At 33.8% G+C, this 24,058-nt stretch overlaps 1 protein-coding gene across 1 annotated transcript; it reads right to left on the bottom strand.

Annotated features, from left to right (window-relative positions):
• Positions 1 to 550: 550 nt before the first annotated feature.
• LOC104595874 (serpin-ZX) lies at positions 551 to 8,946 on the bottom strand. The gene is made up of 2 exons (XM_010256820.3): positions 8,273 to 8,946; positions 551 to 1,505 (listed from the first exon to the last, which is right to left on the bottom strand). The coding sequence occupies exons 1-2, from the start codon at positions 8,660 to 8,662 to the stop codon at positions 720 to 722; spliced, it is 1,176 nt and encodes a 391-aa protein (XP_010255122.1). The 5' UTR covers positions 8,663 to 8,946; the 3' UTR covers positions 551 to 719.
• Between the last annotated feature and the right edge of the window lie 15,112 nt (positions 8,947 to 24,058).

Genomic DNA, 24,058 nt, shown 5'->3' with positions numbered 1-24,058 from the left:
AATACTTTTTTGTGCATCAAAGTGATCGAACCTTTCATATTCCATTGACCTATTGACCAATAGACTCCGGCTGTGGTTGTAATTTGCAAAGCTCCTTTAATTGCTACGTGCAGGGTGACCAGTCACGTGGACGTGGACCCCAGCTGGTTTCATGAAGATTCCGGGCCCACCCACAGCCACAGGGGACGCCTCGCCTCGTTCTGCATAGTGCAAATCCTCCCGATAAGTATTTAATAGAGACGTGTCTTGTACAAACGAGAAGGGCGGCACCGACATGGGCCCCCCGATGGCCGGGGGCCGGGGCTCCCTCGTTTCAACTTTCAAGGAAGGTCGTGCTGCTTCCCTTGAGAGTTGAGACGGCACCGACTAGATCTAGATGGAGAAAGTGGAACCTTGTGAAACTTCATCTACAATTTCTGTTGTCATAATAACATCGGCTTACTGTAACTAAATCCTCAATCAACCCATGTGTGTGTGTGTGACTGTGACTGAGACTGAGAGGGGAGAGAGAGAGAGAGAGAGAGAGAGTTGTTAATTCTTTGTGTGCATGTGCATGTAATACTTACTATCTTATATATATATATAAGCGTTTGTTTGCATAGTACTTTATATGGAGTACAAAAAGAAGACAGTATAGCATTAGAATATTAGATTAGAGACCCAACTCCATCCACGTTCGATTTATCTAACATCTATTAAAATCTAGTTTGGCCCATAACTTAAGCACCTTGCAAGGGATTGAGCACATGCCCGATGAATTCCACCACTCCAGTCATGTCTTCTCTGATCAAGAACATGAATGGATGGTCGGCTACAAAGTCTATGTCCCTAGTAATAAGCAGACTCCTAACACTTATCACGCCAGCAGAGGCAGAGCCAGCTTCAGTCCCTTCTTCGTTGACCTCGATGAAGGATTTATGATAAATGCTAGACACGTATAAGTCCTTTCCTGTGGATGACTCCACCATCTCGGTCAGATCCCCTTCACTAGAGAAAGGCAACACCAATCCTAACCCCATCAGAACCCTCGAAACTTCAAAACCAAATGAAATCTTGAACTTCGGGATCCTGAACTCCCCCACTCCCACTTTTTCGAATGGGAGGTAGCGATCTAAAAACCCGGGGTCTGACCCCACTTTCTCGACCAAAGCTGGAAGCCCGTCCTTTGCATCAGGTAGAAATATGTACATGGTGAAACGCCTCTTGTCTTCTCCTTGTTTATAAGGAAGCCCAAGCACTTTGAAATCACCATGGGCACTGATGAATTGCTTCTCCTTGCTGGTCATGAAGGGCGCCTGAGTTGAACTTCCATTGAGAAGGTGAAAGTCATAGTTTTTGGTCTTTGATGCATCAAATTTTTCACTCCAGGCTCCCTTGAAGTAAAGGGCATTTGCAAAGACGAGTCTAGTTGAGTTGTCAACTGATCCTGCTGGAAGGACCTCATTGATGAGCCCACTGGTCGCCTTTTCAGCCCATGAGTTGACTTCATTAGCCACTTCAACTGCCTTCACCATTATTACCATCAACAGCATAGTCAGTAACATCATCATCACATCCCTCACATAAATACAAGATCATACAGAGCGTGGAATGTTTTCATGCTCATTAGAAAGAACTTAGCATACAGGTACCGGATGTCTTTAAGCACAAACCAGTGTTCACATGCCTATGCAGGACTACTACCGATTCTAGCAGTATCTATGCACAGATATCTGTATTCAAGTATAATTAACTATTATTTCATATCATAATATCAAAAATGCATCCAGTATAAGTTATATGAATAAAGAATTATCATCTGGCAAGTGTGTTCAACAGATCAAGTCTGGGTGGGTGGGTGAGTGGGTCAGAGAGAGAAGGATGGAGGTGATTACAGAATCTTATTGAAAATACTTGTAGTACTCATTCACACCGTTTATGCCTGGAATTTCTAGACTTTCCTGAAATAGGCCTATAATTAGATGACTACCATGGATAAATAAAATGTAAAACTGAAGATATTGAGTTCGAATAGCCACAGTTATAGGACTGGTTTAAGAAATCTGAACTAGGAGGTCACGAGTTTCTAAGTGTATTTTCAATGCATTAAACAATAGGAGACTTTTATGGTTGACAAGATTTTCAGTCATGCCATATCAGATGGTGATAATGAGAATGTGGGATACAAGAAGGCCCATACCTGATTCATAGGGCAGCTATTAAAATTTCAACCCAAATTAGTTAAAGTTTTTTTTTTTTTTTGATGAATCCAAATTAGTTAGAGTTTCAGAGTTTTATTCTTCTCTTTTGCCCTTTTTTTGTATAGATATAAAGCTTAGAGTATGCCCCAGTGCTTTGACTTTAGTTCAAAAACTTATTTGATTTATTACTCAAAGACCTTGCATTATATGTACTTGGAAGAGTTATGCCAAAATATGATGCAAATCAGGGTAATATAATTGGGAATTCTATCCTTCTGATTTTTTGAAATCCAAAACAAACGGATAGAAAAGCTTGGGGTGAATCATTTTATGCCTTTATAGCACAAAAGCAGTCTTTTGAATACCCTACAAAGCAATGATATCTAAAAAAGCATGTTGTTTTTTTTACAAATCGCATAAAATTCTTTTATTTTAAAGTACTCTTCCCACACTTGATTTGCATCAAATGGTGCAATACACCACTTGACTTGATATTATCATGGTTTAGTTTCTTGTTCTTTTTGCTGTTTAAGATGGAAGTCCTTAAATCTTGAAATTCTCTTTCATATTCTACTTCTGAATCTTGACTTGTCAAATTCTTGAAATCATAACTAGATTATTTCTGTTAAAAGAATTTTACTATTCAGCATGAAAGTCTCTAGTTTCTTAACCTCAAATCAATCTTCATTGCAATATTTTTGAATTTAGTACTTCCAATAGAAAGTAAATCAGTATTATTTCCCACAACCATACAGCTACAAACCCTGTTCAAGACCTAGATCTAGTTGACTCTATCAATACCTTACCTAATTCTTTTTCCTCCTTTAACCTTTCTGATTTACTTACTGGTAGATACATAGCCCTCCAAGTATTCACCCTATACTTTTTTTTTTTTTTTGCCTTTTGGAATTCCATAGAACATTCAAGTTGCTGCCACTTAATTGAAAAACCGGGTATACCAGGGAGCGGAGAAGTGATTCCTGTAGAGTAGCCCACCTTTTGGATGAAGCCAGAGACATCCTAGCAGCCAATCATTACATTCTAAGATAGGTTGGTGGATGAGTTAGCAAAAGCAGGTAAGCTAGGACTTTTTTTTATCAGCTTGCATAGGAATCCTTTTGTTTTTGGTCATTAACAAAGATTTCAATAAATAGATGAAGAGAAAAAATTACTAATACAGCATCCAGGAGAAGGGGTAAACTCTCTTAGCCCTCCTCAAGGACAGCGAAAGTACAAACAAAAATTACAAGCAAGCCCACAAAGATTGAGCCTTTCCTACCCCCTGTTTAGCTAAAGCATCAGCAAAGGAGTTGGCACTTCTTTTAACCCACTGAAGCCTTACTACCATACCCCTTGACAACCACTTGAACTTCTTTCTTTCATTTGCATATTCCCAAAGCCTTACTACCCACTGAAGTCTTGCATAGGATTTTTTTTATAGCAACAATACTTTACCCAACGAATTTTTGTGAAGTGGGTTCTGTTGTTTCATGCACATCCCCCCTTGTATATTTTGCCTCTGTTTTCTAATGAATACAGTTACTTTCTTCAATAATAAAAAATAAAAAAAAAAAAAGTTTTGTTCCAACTCCTAGTAGCTGGCATGTGAGGCTTTAACGTATCACACCCGACTCCTAGTGGGTAGTCCTTCATATCCCTTTCTTTTACAGCTTTTAAGGCAGAGTTTTCACCACTTTTTATCACTTGCATAAGATCTGCTGTGCTCCAGTCTGAAGCCTTGTCCTCCACACTTTTGACCTTCCTTCCAACCCAGTCCCTGTCTTCCTTCAGGAAAGCATACTAGCTGCTTCCTACCCTTCCCAAAAAATTCACATAAAGCTAGATAGCCTCCTTTGTTGCTCCTGCATTCTAGAACATATCTCTTCCCTTCTTCAGTATTCATTTCCATCCAGTTTCTTATCCCTTTGGAACTTGCTCCCTTCACAAAGTCCCTAAATTGATCACTTCTATACCTTGCAACAGCACTGATTATAGGAAAACAAACACCTTAGATATTCTTCAAAAGAGAAGACTTTTCCTTTGTATCTCACCTAACTGGTGTATCCTTTGCAGATCTCATGGCGAGGATTGTTACCATGTACTAATATCTTGTTCCTTTATTGCAGAGTTATGGGAGGCTCTTCTTGATGTTTGGGTGTAGGTGGAATAGGCCAGTAGAAGTAAGCTTCCTTTTTGACCATTTTACCTTCCCATGGTGTCAAAAAAGAGAAAGAATCATGTGGAGGTGTGCTAGAGCTGTGCTGATATGGACAGTGTGGGAAGAAAGAAATGCTACCTTCCAGGAGGAGAGGGAAATACAAGAATTGAAGGAGTGCATTCTGCATAGGGTCAAGTAGAGGTGTAAATCGGGCCATGCCAGGTCCGGCATGACCGTGTGGGCCAAGGGTTCGGAGTCCACGGGCCGGCACGGCACAACACGATTGCACGTGTCGTGTCGCCCGTGGGCCTGTACGCAGCCCGCTCGAGAACTAGCCATTGGGGACCCCCCCATTGATGAAAAATGGCTTTTAAATAAAAGAATTTTAAGTTTTACTAGGCTTGAATGGCCACACACTGGCCCAGCTATTGCTGCAAGCATTTTAAATACTTTACATGCTTATGGAAATGAGAATAAATTATTTTCTATTAGTTTTGATAATGCTAGTAATAATGATTCTGCAATAAATATTTTAAAATCTCAATTAAAACCATGTTTAAATGGTAAATTATTTCATATCAGATGTGCATGTCACATCTTAAATTTATGTATTCAGGATGCTTTAAATATTATTTCTACTCATATTTCTAAAATTAGAAATTGTATTATATATATTAAAAGTTCTAGAGCAAGAAAACAAGTATTTAAATATTTATGTCAAAATTATAATGCAAAAATGCCTAATGATATTATATTTGAGGAAGACTGGGAAATGGCAAATTGGCAATTTGTATAAGAGATTTTTTTAAACATTTTTATGATGCAAGTAATGAATTATCGGGTATTTATATTCCAACTAGTTGTAATTTACCTTATCAATTAATGGTGATTAGTGATTGTTTTGCAAAATATAGAAATAACTCACAATTTAAATATATTGTTGAAATAATGGAAAATAAATTTAAAAAATATTGGGAGAACATTTCTCCTCTTTATTGCTTAGCTACAATATTAGATCATAGAATTAGGAAAGATGGTTTAGATATTTTACTTGGAACATATTGTGAAAATATGAATATTGAAATTGAAAATAAAAAAAGAAGAAATTAATAAGTTATTATTTGAAATGTACACTTTATATGGATTTGAAGTAACATGAAATAATTCTACAAGTTGTACAGTTGCATATTCTACTTCTGAATCTGAACATGAACCCAGTAGTAGTAGACAAAAACTTTTTTATTTAATAAGTAGGAGGCAGAAATTTTCTACCTCAACAACAAGTTCATTTACTAAACTTCATTTTTATTTACAAGCAAATTTTTCTTCTTTAGGTGAGGCAACAAATAATTTTGATATTTTAGCTTGGTGGAGTGAACATTCAAAAAATTATCCAATTCTTGCCGCTATGGCACGTGATCTACTAACCCCTCCGGTGTTTACAGTTCCATCAAAGTCTTGTTTTAGCGCAAGTACTAGGGTATTGGGCGACGAGAAGTTGTATGAATGATATAGAGATGTGCATTTGCTTTAATGATTGGCTGGATGCTGAAGACAGATTACAAGAAAAATGAGGGCACGACACTACACCCGATATTTCACGTGAAGAAGATGATGAAAGTCATGACTCATGAACAATAGTTGTATAGCATTTTTTCAAATTATTGTAAATTCTGTTTTAATTTTATTTAAATGAAATGAAATAAAATTCCTATTTTTTATTCATTCAAATTTGTTATGATTCATGATTCATTCAAATTTAAATGGAATAAAATTCCTATTTTTCTTCCAATTTGTTATTCCATTCTTATTTGGTTAAGTATTTTATTCATTTATTTGTTAGATTTCTCATTTCTTATTTTTTTCAAATAGTTCCTAAAACCCAAAGAAAAGTTAAATATTTTAGTTTTACACTTTTACTTAGCAAAGAAATAAATAAATAAATAAATAAACAAACAAAAACACAAAAAATGGTAAAAAATCAGTTTGGCTTGGTTCGGCCCACGCCCAAGGCTCGGCCTATGACATGGCCCAGGCCCGGCACAGTCTAGGCCCACACGGGCTGTGGGCCATGCTGGACCGATCCCCCAAGTTATCCCTGGGGAGGGCAGCAAGGCCCGTGCCAGCCCGCGGACCGTGCCATGCCGGCTCAGCATGGCCTAATTTACACCTCTAATAGGGTGACATGGTGACTAAAGTTCCTGGATTCATTTCACCAATTCTCCATTAATGATATATGGAGGAATTGGTCAAAAGTAGCAAGCTGCTCCACTTTAAAAACTAGAATCAGTATGAGTTGGGAACACCCTCTTGCCGGTTTTTTGAAGCTGAATTTTGATGGTAACAGTCAAGGTAATTCAAACCCCTCCGGAATGGGAGGGGTGCTGAGGAATGAATTTGGAAATATGGTCCTCCTTTACTCGGGTCTCCTAGGGATTGGGAACTTTACTAGGGCAGAATTACTAGCTGCCATCTAGGGTGTACAGCTTGCAGTTAGCTAGGTGTGCAATAACTACTAATCGAAGGGGATTCCAAGGTGGTAGTGGGCTGGCTGCGGAACCCCGAGTCTATTGTGTGGAGCTTTAAGAGTGAAAGTAGAAAATTTAAGTGGTTGATAAGGAGCTCAGCTGTAAGTATTAAATGGGTGGGGAGATCAGAAAATTCTTTGGCTGACTGTCTAGCAAAGCAAGGAGGAAACAGGGAACAATTGTATTGGGCTTATTTGTAGATTGAATTTGCTTTTCTGTTTGAACTTACTTAGAAACACTGCAATTCTTCTCATTTCCAAGGGGTACCTTTTTTTTTGACAAATAACTGAAGCTTTTCCACTAAACCAGAAAAACCCAACTGCTCACCAAGGTGAGCAGAGGCCGAAGAGTACAAAGCCCCTATCCTCTAGGAGCTCAGAGCAGCAGGAATAGGAAACAAAAATAGATTACATATTACTTATCCTCTGCATCCAAGCATAGTTTTGCTTCTCAAAATCCCTAAATCTCTAAGTAACCTCATTTGAACTCCTAAATCCATGGAAAGACCTGTTCTTTCTCTCAAGAAAACCTAATTATCAAATCTAAGACCTGATGATTTACTGTCCTACAGTCCCCAGACTTGTATATAAAGTTTGAAAATATATAGTTTCCAAAACCTTTATACCTTGCAGACTGCATTCTTTGAATTTCATATTCATAGTTCCATAACAATACCCCTGAACAGTATTATCCTCCAGCCTCTAAGATTCTTTGTGCGCCTCCTTTAGAAACTAACATACCTGATATTCCCCTGGATAAATTTAGTCCCTGTAGCAGAGTTAGCTCTCTGCTCTTGCATGAAAGTTTATGGGCTCGTTCTTGATTTCACTTTTCTATGCGGGAGGTTTGACTTCCTTTGAATCGTACCGGAAAGAGCAACTTCCAGTACCGGTTCAAAGATTTGCTCCTCAGAGAAAGAACGGGAGAGTATCCTTCCTTATACAAGATAGGTCATTAATCAATTCTTCAACAACTAACCCCAATGCTAAATCACTTATACAAGATAAATTCAATAAACATCTTAATATCTAACTCGAAAACTTTGGACATTAAAATTACTATAGCCTCTCAACAATTCCTTTTCAGAAGTTTTTATTCCACCACGAAATCCCCAAGTAATCGACAAGATAAAAAGGACACAGATTATCAGAGCCCACATGACGATTTTGTAGCAGGAACAATGAACGACACACACACACACACACAAAAAAGGCAAATAACCCACTGCTTTGAACCCACGCAATTCTAATTCGTAACTAACTAACTTCCTTCCTTGCAAGCAGACTCGTATAGATTGCAACGGCACTGTCAAAATGAACTACTACACCATCTTCGACAACTTCTTAATTAAAAATTGAAACTTGAAGGGCACACTTTTGAAGCGAGTAAGAAAGGAAAAGACTAACCTTTGATTGGAAATCTACTTGCTTCGCTGTTGCCTTGTAAACGGTATCGACGATCCCCTTGAAAGAGGGTTTGAGAGGGAGAGATTTTTCTGTCCAGACACCATTGGCGAATGACAAAAGAGGCCCTCCACTCTGGCTGCCGTCAGCTAATATAAGAGAGACAAGCTGAGAAGCAAATGAGTTGAGATCGTTATTACTTTTCGATCTCAGGAACGAAAGCATCTGGTCTAGGGTTGGACCCTTGGATCCAGCAGCGATGAGGCTCAGGACGATATGGATTGACAAAGGAGAGAAGACAAGGTTCGAGTTCTTCCCTTCCTTCAACAATACGTTCTTCGCGATTTCTAGAGAGAAAGTAGTTTGGTTGCTTATCGACTCTCGAAGATCCATTTCTTCCCTTCCTGTAAAAAGCTCGAATTGTTGAAAAAAAAAAAGACTGAAGCGGAGTTGATTTTAAAGCGCAGGTCGGACAGAGTTTTTGATAATAGATAGTCGGACAGGGCAACGCAACATCGCTGACTTTAGGTGGTGTTCTCTGATCAAAGAACAGATGTCTTCTCTGATCAATGAACATATGCTTTTTACTTTTCTCCTGTCGTGTGGATCGACCTGCTGCATTCGAGATTTGCGTACGTAGCAAGCAGTCGCGGACCATCTCAATCCGTCTTTTTTTTGTTTAAATTTTATGTTTCTCCTGTCATTTTTTAAAAGGGAAATTGTCCAAAACTCATATTTCTCTTAAACTCATTTTAACTTTTGAAAATGTAAATTCACCACGTCAGTCAGTTTTTATTTTTCAAAACTTACCTTGAACCGTTAATATTCAGAAGTTGTTCACATCAGCATAAATATAATTTTCATGACTAAATTGCCCCTGATTAGAGAATTAGAAAAAAAAAAGACTCATTTAAGGTTTTTCTCTCATTTTGCCGATCTTCACTCTTTCTCTGCCACTTAGAACTTCCAGTCATCAACTGTCTCTCTTTCTCTTCACTCTCAACCCAAAAAAGGGTTTCGTTTCTTTTGGATTCTTTTTGCTTTGCTTCGCAAATCAGCAGAGCATAATAGAAATGAAGGATTTTTCTTATTTCTTCTTTTATTTATATATATTTGTTGTTTCTTTAGGAATTGTAATATATTGGATGTGATTTAGATCTTGATTTTGGAGGAGATTAGATTGCTTTCTTCTTCAAATTTTTGGGTTGTGAATAAAAAAAATTATTCACTGTTCTGTTATGACTTCTAAGTGGCCCGGCTTGGTTAAAGTGAGGTCTTGAAGAGACAACAGAACCCCAGTCCCCAGGAAATCCAATCCAATCCAAAACCCTCCTCAGAAATCAGAATAAAATAAAGAGAAAATCAACCTAATGAATAGAAGAAATCAAGCTTCAGTGGCAGAAGACTCTGAAGGAGAAAAGAAGGAAGAGGAATAAGGGCAAATTAGCTCCTCATCAAATGAAGAACATGGGCATGCCTGTTGGTGTTAGTGTACACTCTTCTTCTGTCTTCATCATGGAACCTCCTTCATTATGTCTTGGTACAATTCCAACGTCTCTTCCACTTCTTCTAATGGAGCTGGAGCTACTGGGTGGCCGGCTCTTTACACCTAGGTGCTCTTCAATGCTGTGTTCGGTTTGCTTTCTATGGTGGTAGCGTTGGCCGTTGTCGTCCCTGCAACCGTGGTGACATGGATTACTGTGCTAGCACTCCTCACTTCCTGTGGTAAGCCTCGCCGGTCTCTGGTGCTAGAAGGGAGGAAGATCACAGCAAATATTATGGGGTTTGCCATCAAAGTTGTGATCAGGGAAGGGAATATCGAGGAAGATCATGACAGATATTATGGGGTTTGCCATTAAAGTTGTGATCAGGGAAGGGAATATCGTGGATGCCTAATTTACAAAATCAAGAGAAGTTTTTTTCTTAGAATGCTTAATGCTTTCATTTCTTAATGTAATTGGCCATTACTTATAATTTTGCTTGTTTGAAATAAAAAACCGTTACGTGACATTTGTTTTTTTCATTTTTGGAAAACAAAATCATACACCCCATGCGTATATATTTTAGGTAAATTATAATGACCCCCTTGTACTATGGGGTCAATGACAAAGTCCCCCTATACTTTTTTTTGCGACAAAGACCCCCTTTGTACTTTAGTCTAAACAGCTTCAATTGGGAGGAAAACATCAAGGCCATAATCATGGTGTGTGAAGTGAAACTCAAAAAGAAGGAAAACAATAGGTTAAATAGGTTTTAAGAGAAAAGGGGCAAGAAAAAGAAAATAGAAAAAGTTATAATTTAACGCTTTCCGTCATTTGTCTTAACGGCCAAGAGGGGTCTTTGTCTAATAGCTAAAGTTCAGGGGGTCTTTGTCGCAAAAAAAAAGTATAGGGGGGACTTTGTCATTGACCCCATAGTACAAGGGGGTCTTTGTAATTTACCCTATATTTTATATTTTTCTATGAAGGGTAAAATGGTAATATATTAATAACCGTTAGTCTGGTGAGTTTTGGACAATTTTCCTCTTTTAAACAACCAATGAGATACTTTCCTTTCCCATAAAAAATTACCTAAAATTTATCTATCTTTCCATACACATTTCCATTAACCTAAATAATCCCCTCTACTAAGTTTCACCTAGATTACCTCCCTCAATTTCTACTAAATTATCTCTAATTTAGAAGAGAGTTTCTCTCCAAAGTTATTTGTAATTCCTATTTATTCTCTCCCCCACTTTTTATCTATATTTATCTAAAGAAAGTTTGAATTAAAAATTTTAAGAAATTATTTAAATGTTCTAACAAAATTATATAATAACTTTAAAATATTTATTAAAAATAATTTAAATTTTATTTTGGATTATTCAGTTTAAGTGTTATTAAAATAAAAAATAACATTAAAAAAATAAAATATTTCAAAAACTAAATATCATAAATAAAAATATTAAAAATATCTAAATAATTATATAACAAAATATTTAATATTATGTAATAGCTTTAAAATAAATAAAATTCAAATAACAAAAATTTTAAATATTTTACATATTATTTAAATTTTTTACATAACAAAATATTTTAAATAATGAAATATTTAACATAACTAGATTTTAAATAGTTAAAATAACAAAATTGTGTAATAAACTTAGAAAACTTCTTAAAAGTAGAAAAATAATTATAACATAACAACAAAATTAATAATGAAATTATGTAATAATAGTATAAATTATAATTTTATGGTTTATTAAATACAATAAATAATTAATATTTTAAAATTTAAATAATGATACTATTTAAATAACTAAACAATATTACAAATAAATAATTTAACTTATATCAATTAATAAATCTAGAAAATTACTTTCAAAAAATAATATTTATTAATAATAAATTTAAAATCATAATCTATATTTATTATATAATTGTGTATACTAAAATTAATATTTATTGTATTTTAGTAATTATTTATTGTTTTTTGATAAATATATTTTCAATAATTATTTATAAATTTATTTTCTTGTTATTTAACAGAATTTTTTCAATAATTATTGGAGATTAAACTTCTACTATTTAACTTTTTGAATTTAATTTATTATATTTATTTTATTTTTGTATTAATTAATATTTATTAGAGATTAAACTATTATTTGAGATTATACTATTTATTGACTAATTTCATACATTTTTAGTATTTATTGTATTTTTGTAATTATTATATTTTTATTACTTATTTATTGTATTTTCATGATCAATATATTTTTAATAATTGTGTATTTTTTCTATAAATTTTTAATAATTATTGGAGATTAAACTACTAATATTTATTAGATATTAGCCTATTAATTTAGTTGAAATTAATAGTGTTCATGGGTTGCTTCGATTCGGTCATAGGTTGTTTGTCTTTGGCCAACCAAATCGACCTGGTCAAGTTGGGGAGTTGGTCACTTGAAACGGACTAACCATTTGTGAAAATTGGCCCACATGGGTTGTATCAATTTGAGTTGATTTTTTGTTTGGTCATTCAGCTCAAAAAATTTAAACTTAAAAAATTAAGTTTGTGATATAAAATATTTTAGACTAAGAATATGAAAACTTTTCCACTTTCCTATTTTAAAAAATTATATTTAAAAATATAAAATATTAATATATATCTATGGTTAGGTCGTTTAATTTTGGTTGGTTTACAAATGGCCAAAGCAAAATTGATCCAACCTGGTCGGGTTGGGAAATTATTGAACCAAAGCCAATTGGAAATACTAGAAAACAATTGTATACTCTTATATGTTTCTATTGTTTAGTTGTTGCTTAACAAATTATGTGCATCACACAGGTCCCCACTAGTTATTTTCATCTTCTTTTATGGCAAAAACTCTACCATAATTTGTTTTGCTTCTTTTAATGTAAAACTAGTGAGATATTAATTTCAGCTAGGGTTGTTCATCAACTTGATGAAATTAACCAACCTAATCAACTCGATCCGAGTTGGTCAGTTTTTTAGTATTTTTTATCGACTTTGGTTAAATAATTTTTCAACCCAACCAGGTTGGATCAGTTTCACTTTGGCCATTTGCAAATCAACCAAAACCACTACCTCACCATAGCTATATATTAATATTTTATATTTTATATATCATTTTTAATACAAGAAAGTGGGAAAATTCTAGATTTCCTATTCTAAAATGTTTTATGTCATAAATTTATTTTTTAATAATGTCGTTGTAATTTTTAAAATTCAAATTTAATTTTTACGTTTAAATCTTTTAAATTAACTAACCAAATAAATAATTGACCCAAACCGATACAAGCCAAGTGGGTCAGTTTTCACAAATGGTCAATCAGTTTCAAGTGACCAACTCCCTAACCTGACTTGGTCCATTTGGTTGGTCAAACAGCCTACAACTAAACCGAACTAACCCGAGAACACTCCTAATTTCAGCTAAATTAATAGTATAATCTCTAATAAAAAACAATAATTTAATCTCCAATAATTATTGAAAATTAATAGAGAAAATGCACAATTATTGAAAATATATTGATGATGAAAAATACAAAAAATACTAAAGAATATATTAAATTAGTCAATAAATAGTACAATATCAAATAATAGTTTAATATCTAATAAATATTAATCAATAAATTATAACAAAAATACAATAACTACAATAAATTAAATTTAAAAAGTTCAATAATAGTAGTTTAATAACCAATAATTATTGAAAACATATTTATCACAAAAAACAACAAATAGTTACTGAAATATAATAAATATTAATTTTAGTATATATAATTATATAATAAATATATATTAAGATTTTAAAATTATTATTAATAAATATTATTTTTTTGAAGGTTATTTTCTCAAATTATTAATTGATATAAGTGAAATTAGTCATTTACAATATTATTTATTTATTTAAAAAAAACCATTATTTATATTTTGAAATATTAATTATTTATTGAATTTAATAATCCAAAAAATTATAATTTATACTTTTTTACATAATTTAATTATTAAATTTGTAAAATATTAAATTATTATTAATTTCAATATTATGTTATTATTACTTTTCTACGTTTAGGAAATTTTTTAAACTAATTACATAATTCCGTTATTTAAACTATTTAAAATCTAGTTATGTTAAATATTTCATTATTTAAAACATTTAGTTATTTAAATATTTAAATAATATGTAAAATATTTGAATTTTGTTGTTATTTTAATTTTATTTATTTTAAAGCTATTACTAAATTATTTATCTATTTTTAATATTTTGTTATTTAGGATATTTAGTTTTTGAAATATTGAAATAATATTTTATTTTTTATGTTAAATTTTATTCTTTGAATAAAAATTAAATTGGATAATCCAAAAAATCATAATTTATATTGTTAGTACATAATTTCGTGATGAATTTTGTAAAAATATAAAATTATTAATAATATAAATATTATTAAATCTATTAGAATTATTTTTTGTGTTTTTAATAAATATTTTAATGTTATTATATAATTTCTTTAGAATATTTAAATAATTTAAAAATATTTTAATTCAAACTTTCTTTAGATAGTTCTATATTTATATTTATATCTATATCTATATCTATATCTATACTATCTATAAAAGAGCAAATGCCCCTTCTTTCTGGAATTTTCATTGGACTCTTTTTATCCCCCTTGTTTAAGCATACATCGAGCATAAAGATGCTATATATGTCATTTACTCTCACTTTAGAAACTGTCCACTTATAACCGTTCTGCCCACTTATAACTATTTAGAAACTGCCCATAAATTATAAGTAGTTCTAGTTAACTAGAATCATAAACATAGTAGCCAGGTGTTATTTATCAAAATTCATGGGTGGGTTTTGATTTGTCAAAACTCTTTCCATACCATATATTTTCTACATCATAGAATTCCCTAAGTAGTTTTTTCTTATAGATATTGCCATGTGCAAATGCACGTATAGATAAAAAGTGGGGGAGAGGATAAATAGGAATTAGAGATAATTTAGGAGATAAATAGGAATTAGAGATAACTTAGGAGAAAGTGGGGGAGGTAGTTTAGGAGAAATTATAGGAGTGAAGATTATTTAGGTTATTGGGAATGTGTATGTGTGTGTGTGTGTGTGTGTGTGTGTGAGAGAGAGAGAGAGAGAGAGAGAGCATGTCATTGGTTGTTTAAAAAATGTCAAGGAATTAAAAAGTAAAAAAAATTTAAAAAAAAAAGAGAAAATTGGAGTGATCTTTATTTTAATAATATTTATTATGTATATGTATGTGTACATATACGTGTATATTTATGTATGTATGTATATATGTACATGTGTGTATGTAATGTGATGACATGACATGATCTAACCCTTGACCCAGAGACAAAAACATTTCAATGTCTGAGTTAGTTTTTTAAAACATTCTAGGCTGCAATTCAGACGGGTTGAATTGGGTTAAGGCCTAAGGGTAAACCCAGGCCCAACCCTAAGCTTCAAAAAACGGGCTCAACCCAACCCAACCCATCTGGATCCTTACCATAAAAGTTTGCGTGTGAGCCCACAACCAACTTCACCTACAAGGGTCTCAACTAATCAGACCTGGCCCAAGCCCCAATGTTCCAAGGTGTGGACTTAGTTCAATGGGGCCCAAGTTTGATAGGTTCGGGTTTTGTTCTCTCTTTAATATCTGTGGCAGAGCTAGCTAAAAATCGGTTACTATTATCCTTAAATATACTTGAATTAGCTTTGGGTTGAGGATTGGGTCTTGGTGTAGTTAAAGAACAGAGCCCACTAGACATGTGCCAAATTCTAATTAGTGGTAGTTCAAGAAAAGAGCCCACTAACATGGAGAGTGGAGCCTACCACCATGCAGAGTTGTGAGAAGTAGGAATCTCCCACTTTCAATCCTTTCCTAAAAAAAGGAAAATGTGTTATTAATTAATGTTAACTACTAAACTAATTAATTAATTCCATTTATTGATTACTAATAATAATAAATGTTAACTACTTCTAATTAATTAATTACAACTATTAATTAATAATAATAATTGTTAATTACAAATTAATTAATGTTAACTACTTCTAATTAATTAATTCCAGCTATTAATTACCAATAATAATTAATTTCTCAAAATTATTTCTTAGAATAATTACTGTTAATACTTAATTACTGATAATTTATTACTCACAATATTGCTCATTATTAATTCAAAATGATGATTAATTAATGATAATTAATAAATATTTTCATAATGGTAATTAAAAATTCGGAAGTAATCATTTCATATTTATATTAACTTATATTAATCATTTTGAAAATAAATATTTAATGTTAATTATATATATTATAATTATTATCAGAAATTATAATTCATACATTTATATGAAATAATTCATTATATTATTATAAGTAATTATAATTAATAATATAATATTAGTTAATATAATTATTTTATTATTATTATTATTATTATTATCAATAATTATAATTAATTATTACTAATACTAATGATGATAATTATTACTTTGGAATGTTAACTAGTTAATGATAATTAATAAGTATTTTAACAATGTTAATTATTAATTCAGATATAATCATTTTATATTAATATTAATTCATATTAATTATTTTATAAATATATAATTAGTGTTACTTATTTACATTATTATTATTACAAGTAATTATAATTAATACTATTTTTATAATTAATTCTATTATTATCCTCCAATAAATACTCCATTTAGTGAAAGTTAAATTATAAAACTTTCTATTATTCAATATTGTTAAACTTAAAGAATTATAAAAGCAAATATTATTTTACGAATTAACTAAAAATCGTATTTATAACAAATTAATTACTTATTAAAAATAAAAAGAAAAATAAAATAATAATAGTAGTAATAATAATATTACTGATTTCAATACACACATAATAAGAATATATTATTAGTTAATAATAATATGATACTTATTATTATTGCTGATTTCATAATTATTAATAATATTATTAATCTATTAATAATACTAATCATTATTAAAAAATGTTAATAGCAAAATTTAATTACTTAAAATTATTAATAATTTTAATTTCCTAAAATTATTATTTACTAAATAATTTTAAATACTCTTTGATTAACGACCTTATTTTTGAATAATTGGTTTTTTATGTTCAATAATTTTTTTTGCAAAAATCCAAATAATTTTTCATTTGCAATGCTAACCATTTTATTTTTCTCTTATTCAGTTTTTCAAAAGATGAAAGAATAAATTAATGATATTTACCTATTTTTATCAAATTATATATTTATCAAGTTGTTGTCATTGATGATGGCGATGATGATGACTCAACCTTTTGAAAGAGAGGAGTACTAATAATAATTAATGACTTCTAATTAATTAATTTCAGCTATCAATTACTAATAATGATAACTCACTGATAATAATTTATTATGATAATTATTGCTAATACTTAATTACTGATATTAAATAGTTACTGATAATATTTCTCATTATTAATTCATAATGATAATTAATAACGATTTTCATAATGGTAATTAATAATTTGAAAATAATCATTTTATATTTATATTAACTCATATTAACTATTTTGAAAATAAATATTTAATGTTAATTATTTATATTAGAATTATAATCAGAAATTATAATTCATACATTTATATGAAATAATTAATTATATTATTATTATCTGTAATTATAATTAATATTATATTAATTTATATAATTATATAATTATATTATTATTATCAATAATTATAATTAATTATTACTAATAATAATGATTTTTGATAAAATTTAATTATTGATTATAATTACTTACTGATAATTAATTCCTTAATTATAACAATGATAATTATTACTTCGGAATGTTAATTAATTAATGATAATTAATAAGCATTTTAATAATGTCAATTATTAATTGGGATAAAATCATTTTATATTTATATTAATTCATATTAATTATTTTATAAATATATAATTAGTGTTACTTATTTACATTATTATTATTATAAGTAATTATAATTAATACTATTATTATTCTCCAATAAATATTTCATTTGGTTAAAGTTAAATTATAAACTTTCAATTATCCATTATTGTTAAACAAAAAGAAATATAAAAGCAATTATTATTTCAGGAATTAACTAAAAATCATAATTATAACAAATTAATTATTTCATAATAATAATAATAATAATCTAATATTACTGATTTCAAAATCAATACACGCATAATAAGAATATATTATTAGTAAATAATAGTAATGATGATATACTTATTATTATTATTGATTTCATAATTATTAATCTATATTACTCAATAAAGACATGGAATAAAAAAATATTCAAATTGCTGCTAAATGAATGAACTAAAAATCTATGAGTATTCTAATTGACTTGAATTTGACACGTCAACATGCCCAAAATTATAATTTCAACCTACATTTCTTATTTCTATCTCCCAATTCCCATAATTCAAGCATATCAGTATGTTATATACATGTTTTCCTACCTTTTTCCTAAAGATAAATTCTAGCGAGTCTACATGCACTATGGGGAGCTTAGACTTAAAATCCGTAACCATGATCGACCAAAAGAAGCGTTGCCACATAACTTGGAGGTGACTTCCATACTTAGGATAGTCTCATTATTCTCCTTTCTTTCATGTTTCCTCTGTTGGATGGGCATTGAAGTCCTGATTAAATTATCAGGTGATTGTAGCCATACATGATGATTTGATTGTAGTCATAAATTTTTCATCTCTTACTTCAGAGGATGGATGCATCTGCAAATGTTGTTTGGCATGGATTGTTTTTCTTAGCAGCTCTTTAAATGATGTTCTACCTTTTTTGCCTCTTTGAATGGATATCATTTAAATGCTTTTTATCCATTCATATGTCCCTAAATATTAAGCAGTTTTGATGATATTGTTGTAAACATCCATATAATTTTACTATTTTATAAATAGATTAATGATTTCAAAGTTATTGATACTTTTTTGGGGGTGGGTTGCTGCCCCTTACTTAGTATGGGGTCATTGTCTAGATAAAACATGGCAACTCTTAAAACAAATAAATAGACTACCCTAAATGTCTATTATAAATAATTAAAAAATGAAATAATTCAAATTAAATCAAATAATTACTTGCTGAAAATTACCGAATTAAGTAAATAATAATAACAATCAATTATTTATAAAAATAATTAATAATAATAATAATCAAATACTTAATTAAGTAAATAATAAAAAATGAAATAACAATCATCAATTATCATTAATGTTTATTCAAAGCATGCCCCATAATAATTACCGAATACAGTAATTAAACCTTAAAATTGTTAAGCCAAATCATTAATGTTTATTCTTAAATGAAAAATATGAATTAACAAATCTATTACATAATAATTATAGTCGGTTGGAAAAAATATTTTAAGTAAATATTTAAATAATTACAAATTTAGTTAATATTATTACTATATAACAAAAAATTTAAATTAAATACTAAAATAAATTAATAATAATAAGAAGAAGAATGGTTAAATTAGAGTAATAAATGGTTCAAGTTGAATTTAGTGACCCGTATAACTTTACGGGTTTGACATATAAGGGTCAATTTATGTGGACCCGTAGACTATATGAGTGTCTTATTAATGTTTATATATATATATCAAATAGGAATCAAAATAGAATTTAAAATTAGCAGGAACAGGATTTTATTCCCAAGGGAGGGGGAGTGAATGGCCATTCCCTCAAATGAAAGAATGCCATTCCACAAGGAATGGTGATGAGATTCATATTCTGTCCAACCAAACAGCTGAAATTGAAATAACATATTCTAATTCCAATTCCAGACCCCTATTCCCCCGAACCAAATAAACCCTTAGAGAGTTTTTAACTCCCTTCCTACTTTCAAGTGGGAGAGATTAACTTATCAAAGGTGAATGCAATGAATTCAGATATCATCCCAATAGCCATTGCATGTAGTCATGCATTGGGAACATCTTCCTTGTCCTTCATGGCGAGATGTTCTCGATGTACAGCTGTAATGGTTGTTTGGACCTTGTGTTTGGACCAAATCTGGACTCACAGTGCAATTGTAAGTTTGTAACGGTTGTTTACATTTATAAAATACAAGTATGAATTTCAACTTATTTCCTTCTTCTCTAGGTCTAGGCCTCTAGGGTTGCACATGGGCTAGGCTCTCCTAAGACTTGGACTCATAACATGACCCAAGCCTAGATCTAAATATTTATGTTGGAGGGAGATTCAAAATTTTAAGAATCTCTCAACTCCCTCTCTTGTTTTGAGTTTTTGTCTTTTTCTCTTCTTACACTTAAGTGCATGGGAAGACTCTTTGTCTCATATTGCTTGGGAAAGGAGTAGAGGTAGAATATATATATATATATATATATATATATATATATAGTTTTGCTCTCTCTATGGGTAGGGACCCATATGAGGAAAGCACTATAGAGATCCCATGCATGTGAGGGAGGGGGGGTTGAGGGTGCTTTTCACACATGTGCACCGGGCCGGGTCGAGGTGCGTGTGCGTGATGCACCGAATTGATTTTGTTTTTACTGGATTAATTGTTTTGACTTTTAAATTTTGAATTTATTTTTGAATATCTTTAGGTTCTTGTCTTTTTCCTTTCTGTGTCTCTTCGAACAGGTGCACTGTTTTGAAGAGGCACCTATTTGAATGGACACCTTTGTGTCCATTCGGGTCTGAGAACACTTTATAAAATGAGTGTTGGTTGATCAAGTCTACACACACCATTTTTACATTTTCAACAATCTTTTCTTCACTGTCTTTTCTACAAATATGAGCATCATCTCTTTGTGGTTCGCGGAGGTCTGGTAAGCGAGTGCACGCCTACCAGTGGCCTGTGGGCTGTTTTATCTTGGCGATCACCTGGCTGCACCGTAGGGGGCAAATGCGGTTTTAAGGAGAGTGACCAAGTGGCACAACTCAACCCTCGTTCTCTCGGTTTCATAATCCTGCAACACCACACTCCTGCAAATTCTAGGTTTAGAAAGCAATTACCGATAAATTCCATATGCTTTCTTTATTATTTTCCAACAATTTATAAAAAGTTTGGGCTTAAAAAAAAATCCGTTGTTTGTCTTTTTCGGTAAAAGAATATACAAATAGGTTTATGTTACAATCAATATAGGGGAGTTTTTTGTGATTATCAGAAAACGAAGGGAAATTTTTGGTTATAAAATTTTCGGGTACCATGTCTTTCCGTCATCATAATTGAGACACTCGTGCCACACCTGGGCCATGCTCTATGTATTTTGTGTATGGGCCTCGCCTGTGTAATTGTAATTTTCTAAAATGAACTCCAGCATCAACGATGACATGGATCGATTTCTTCTTCCTTCCCTACTTGCTCTAGTTGCAGTTCTGTTCGTCCTCCTCCGCCACCTCCTCCTCCTTTCCAAGCAAAACAAAAAACTTGCTCCGGAAAAAGAGGGAATGGCCAATCAATAATCATCGGAGAAAGTATCGAATACCTATATCACACCGAAAGGTTGCACCAGAGAGATCCATGCTACAGAGGAAGAGTAGGTATTCATCTGAGGTCATCAAGACGTCCTTGTTCAGAGAATCCACCGCCCTCACATGTGGAGCCACGGGGAATAATAAGTTCCTCTGGATCTTCTTCAATGAGAACAACAAAACTATAATATAGCACTCAGCCCCGGCCTGAGGAGACGAGACCAACAGCTCTTAGATCCTTGTCCATGCAAGCAAGCCTCTCGGCAGCGAGGACCTGACTCCTGATCCTTAGCTATTAATTAAATTAAACACTGTCAAGTGCCGTACGTACATCGAAGCTGGAAGACCAAGTGTTGCACATTCCAACCATGAATTTCCTTGGATCCCACTTTCGGTTCATGTCCTTAGCTGATCGAGTTATTGCTTTAATTAACTACTAGCGGAGGGGCGGAATGGAATTGTAACATTTGCTATTTAAATAAAAAATTTGAAATTTTAAGTAATTAAGTCGAAATTATCATGTTCTCGTTTTTTAAATATTGGTTCAACAAAGCATTTCATATAAAAGAACACGATAGTATAGTGGGTTTTTAGTTTTACTTTATAGTTGTCCTTTGTTTTACATTGAGAACTTCCAATTGACCTGGACGATAGAATCGTTCGGCTTGGGAACAGTCTAGGAAACCGGTTCCACTTTACCCCAAACCCAATCCCTGGCAAAAATCGTTGAATTAGTCAGTGACCTATTGACTTGGGCGGTCAAACCGTCGACCCGGGGGCCAGGTTCCTGTACCAAGTGCGGGCTACCCCCTTGAGGGTGGTGGTGAAGGCCACGCACATGCATGATTCGCTGGCTCTGGCGAGGTGCATTTGGGACTGGAAAGCGTCCATGTGGTCGTTGGGGTCGAAGGACCCGTCATACTTGTCTAGGGGCGGGAGCTTGAAATCTCTGGGCAAGGGGACTGCCAGGAGTTCTGAGGCGAGGGGGGAAGGAACTGAGAGAATCAGGGCGACTCCTACCTCGTCCGAGCTCATCTCGCCTTTGCCTCTGAGCTCGGATAAGACGCGGGTGGCGGTTCGTCGACTTCGACGGCGCCTTCGCTGCTGAGTGGGCCTTGTACTGGCGCTGCTGGCCTCCGTGTTGCCGAGCTCGATGGGCTCGAAGTGCTGGTAGTCCGCTGCTGCCAATGCGCCGAATCGGTTTTCCACCAATGGGGACTCCGGTTTGGAGACTCGAGGTGCCGACCTTGCGGGCGAGGTTCCTGATCCGCCTGCGAGCCGCGAGGCGGGGATGACTTTCCTTTCTCTCCGGCCTGGGGACGAGGCTTGACTGTTTGGGGGATTCTGGGGCCTAGAGGCCTTTCCTTGGTGGAGGCGCCCATCCTGCGGAGAGGCCTTGACTGGCTCCGGGGCAGGGTGGCGAGGTGGAAGTAGTGGTTGGTTCGGTGTCAGTTGGGGGAACTGCTGTTGATAGTGGTATTGGGAGAGGTTGTGCAACACTTGGTGCTGGTGAAGCTGGTGTTGCTGGAACTGCTGCATCTGGGCTTGCATTGCCCGCATGCACTGCATTAAGTTGTCCAACCGATTTTGGCTAGCTGCCAGGGGGACGGCGGTTGGTTCAGTGAAGGTAGTCTCGATGGGAAGAGGGAAGGGGATGTTTGCGGAAGGTAGGCTTACAGGCGCCACTGCTTGTGGCGTAGTCAGATTGGGGATTCCATTCACCGAGAGGGGGATGGTGAACTGCCTGACACACACCACGGGAACTTGGGGCTGTTCCCCGGTGGTGTTTGTCTCTGTGTCGCGTCCGGCGTTGCTGGATGAGGCCATGAGTGTTGAGTTTCTCAGAGAAGAAGAAAAGGGTATGAAAGTTTTGGAGGGAGGCCTTTTAAAGCTTTCCCACAGACGGCGCCAATTGATGATGCACAATCTGGCCGGTCTTAGCTGTCGATGATCTTGCCTCTGAACTGAGTAACAGGGACCTGAAATGGAAGGAGAAGAGAAGCTCCGGGGAAAACCCGGTGTAAGGGCTCCGAATCTCAAGTTAGAATCCTTCAAAGGCAAGATAAACCAGATAGCGCGAAAGTTAGCATACCTCGTTCCTGGGGGGTAGAAGCCTTTTATAACCACCTCGCGCACTCACATCCAGGCCTCCGTCAGGTCGGGCATGATTACTTCTGAACTCCTGCCAGTTCGGGTGTCATTTCCTCTGGCCGGACAGAACCGCCACTATTCCTTTTGTCGGAGCCGTCTCTGTGGCAAGTGACGACGGTTGCAGGTGGCAGGAAGCCGTTTGAAATGCGGCTGTCAGGCGTCAGATCCGAAATCAGTCAGGTGCGTCGCCCTTGGATACGGACGTCCTTGGTGTCGGGTACGTTTGGCTGGCCTGGTGCTCTGGAAGTGAAGTGTTGGAGTGGCGAGCGAGGTGCCTTGAGTTCGGTTTGGAGTGTTCCGAGCTGCCATGGGCCAGCTCGGGTCAGCTTTGTGAGGCTCGGGGCCCAGTATAGTTCGTGCTCCTAGTAGGGAGCTCGGGTTCTCAGTAGGGAGCTCGCTCTTAATAAGGAGCTCGGACTCCCAGTAGGGAGCTTGTTCTTAATAGGGAGCTCGGGTTCTTAGGGAGCTCGTTCTTAACAGGGAGCTCGGGCTCCTAGTAGGGAGCTCGGACTTAGGGAGCTCGGGTTCTTAGGGAGCTCGGACCTTTAACAGGGAGCTCGCTCTTAACAGGGAGCTCGGGCTCCTAGTAGGGAGCTCGGATTTAGGGAGCTAGGTTCTTAGGGAGCTC

Source organism: Nelumbo nucifera, chromosome 5 (assembly GCF_055504915.1).
Source record: "Nelumbo nucifera cultivar China Antique chromosome 5, China Antique-T2T, whole genome shotgun sequence".
In the NCBI taxonomy this organism is placed as follows: domain Eukaryota; kingdom Viridiplantae; phylum Streptophyta; class Magnoliopsida; order Proteales; family Nelumbonaceae; genus Nelumbo; species Nelumbo nucifera.
Note: the sequence above shows the minus strand (reverse complement) of the source record. Positions and strands in the feature narration are given on the sequence as shown.

What these genes read in the sequence shown, in the direction of transcription:
- LOC104595874 (XM_010256820.3), bottom strand. Translation starts at nt 8,662, where the DNA reads ATGGATCTTCGAGAGTCGATAAGCAACCAAACTACTTTCTCTCTAGAA. An exon ending in AAGTAGATTTCCAATCAAAG is followed by an intron (nt 1,506 to 8,272) that starts GTTAGTCTTTTC and finishes ATAATGGTGAAG; the next exon opens with GCAGTTGAAGTGGCTAATGA.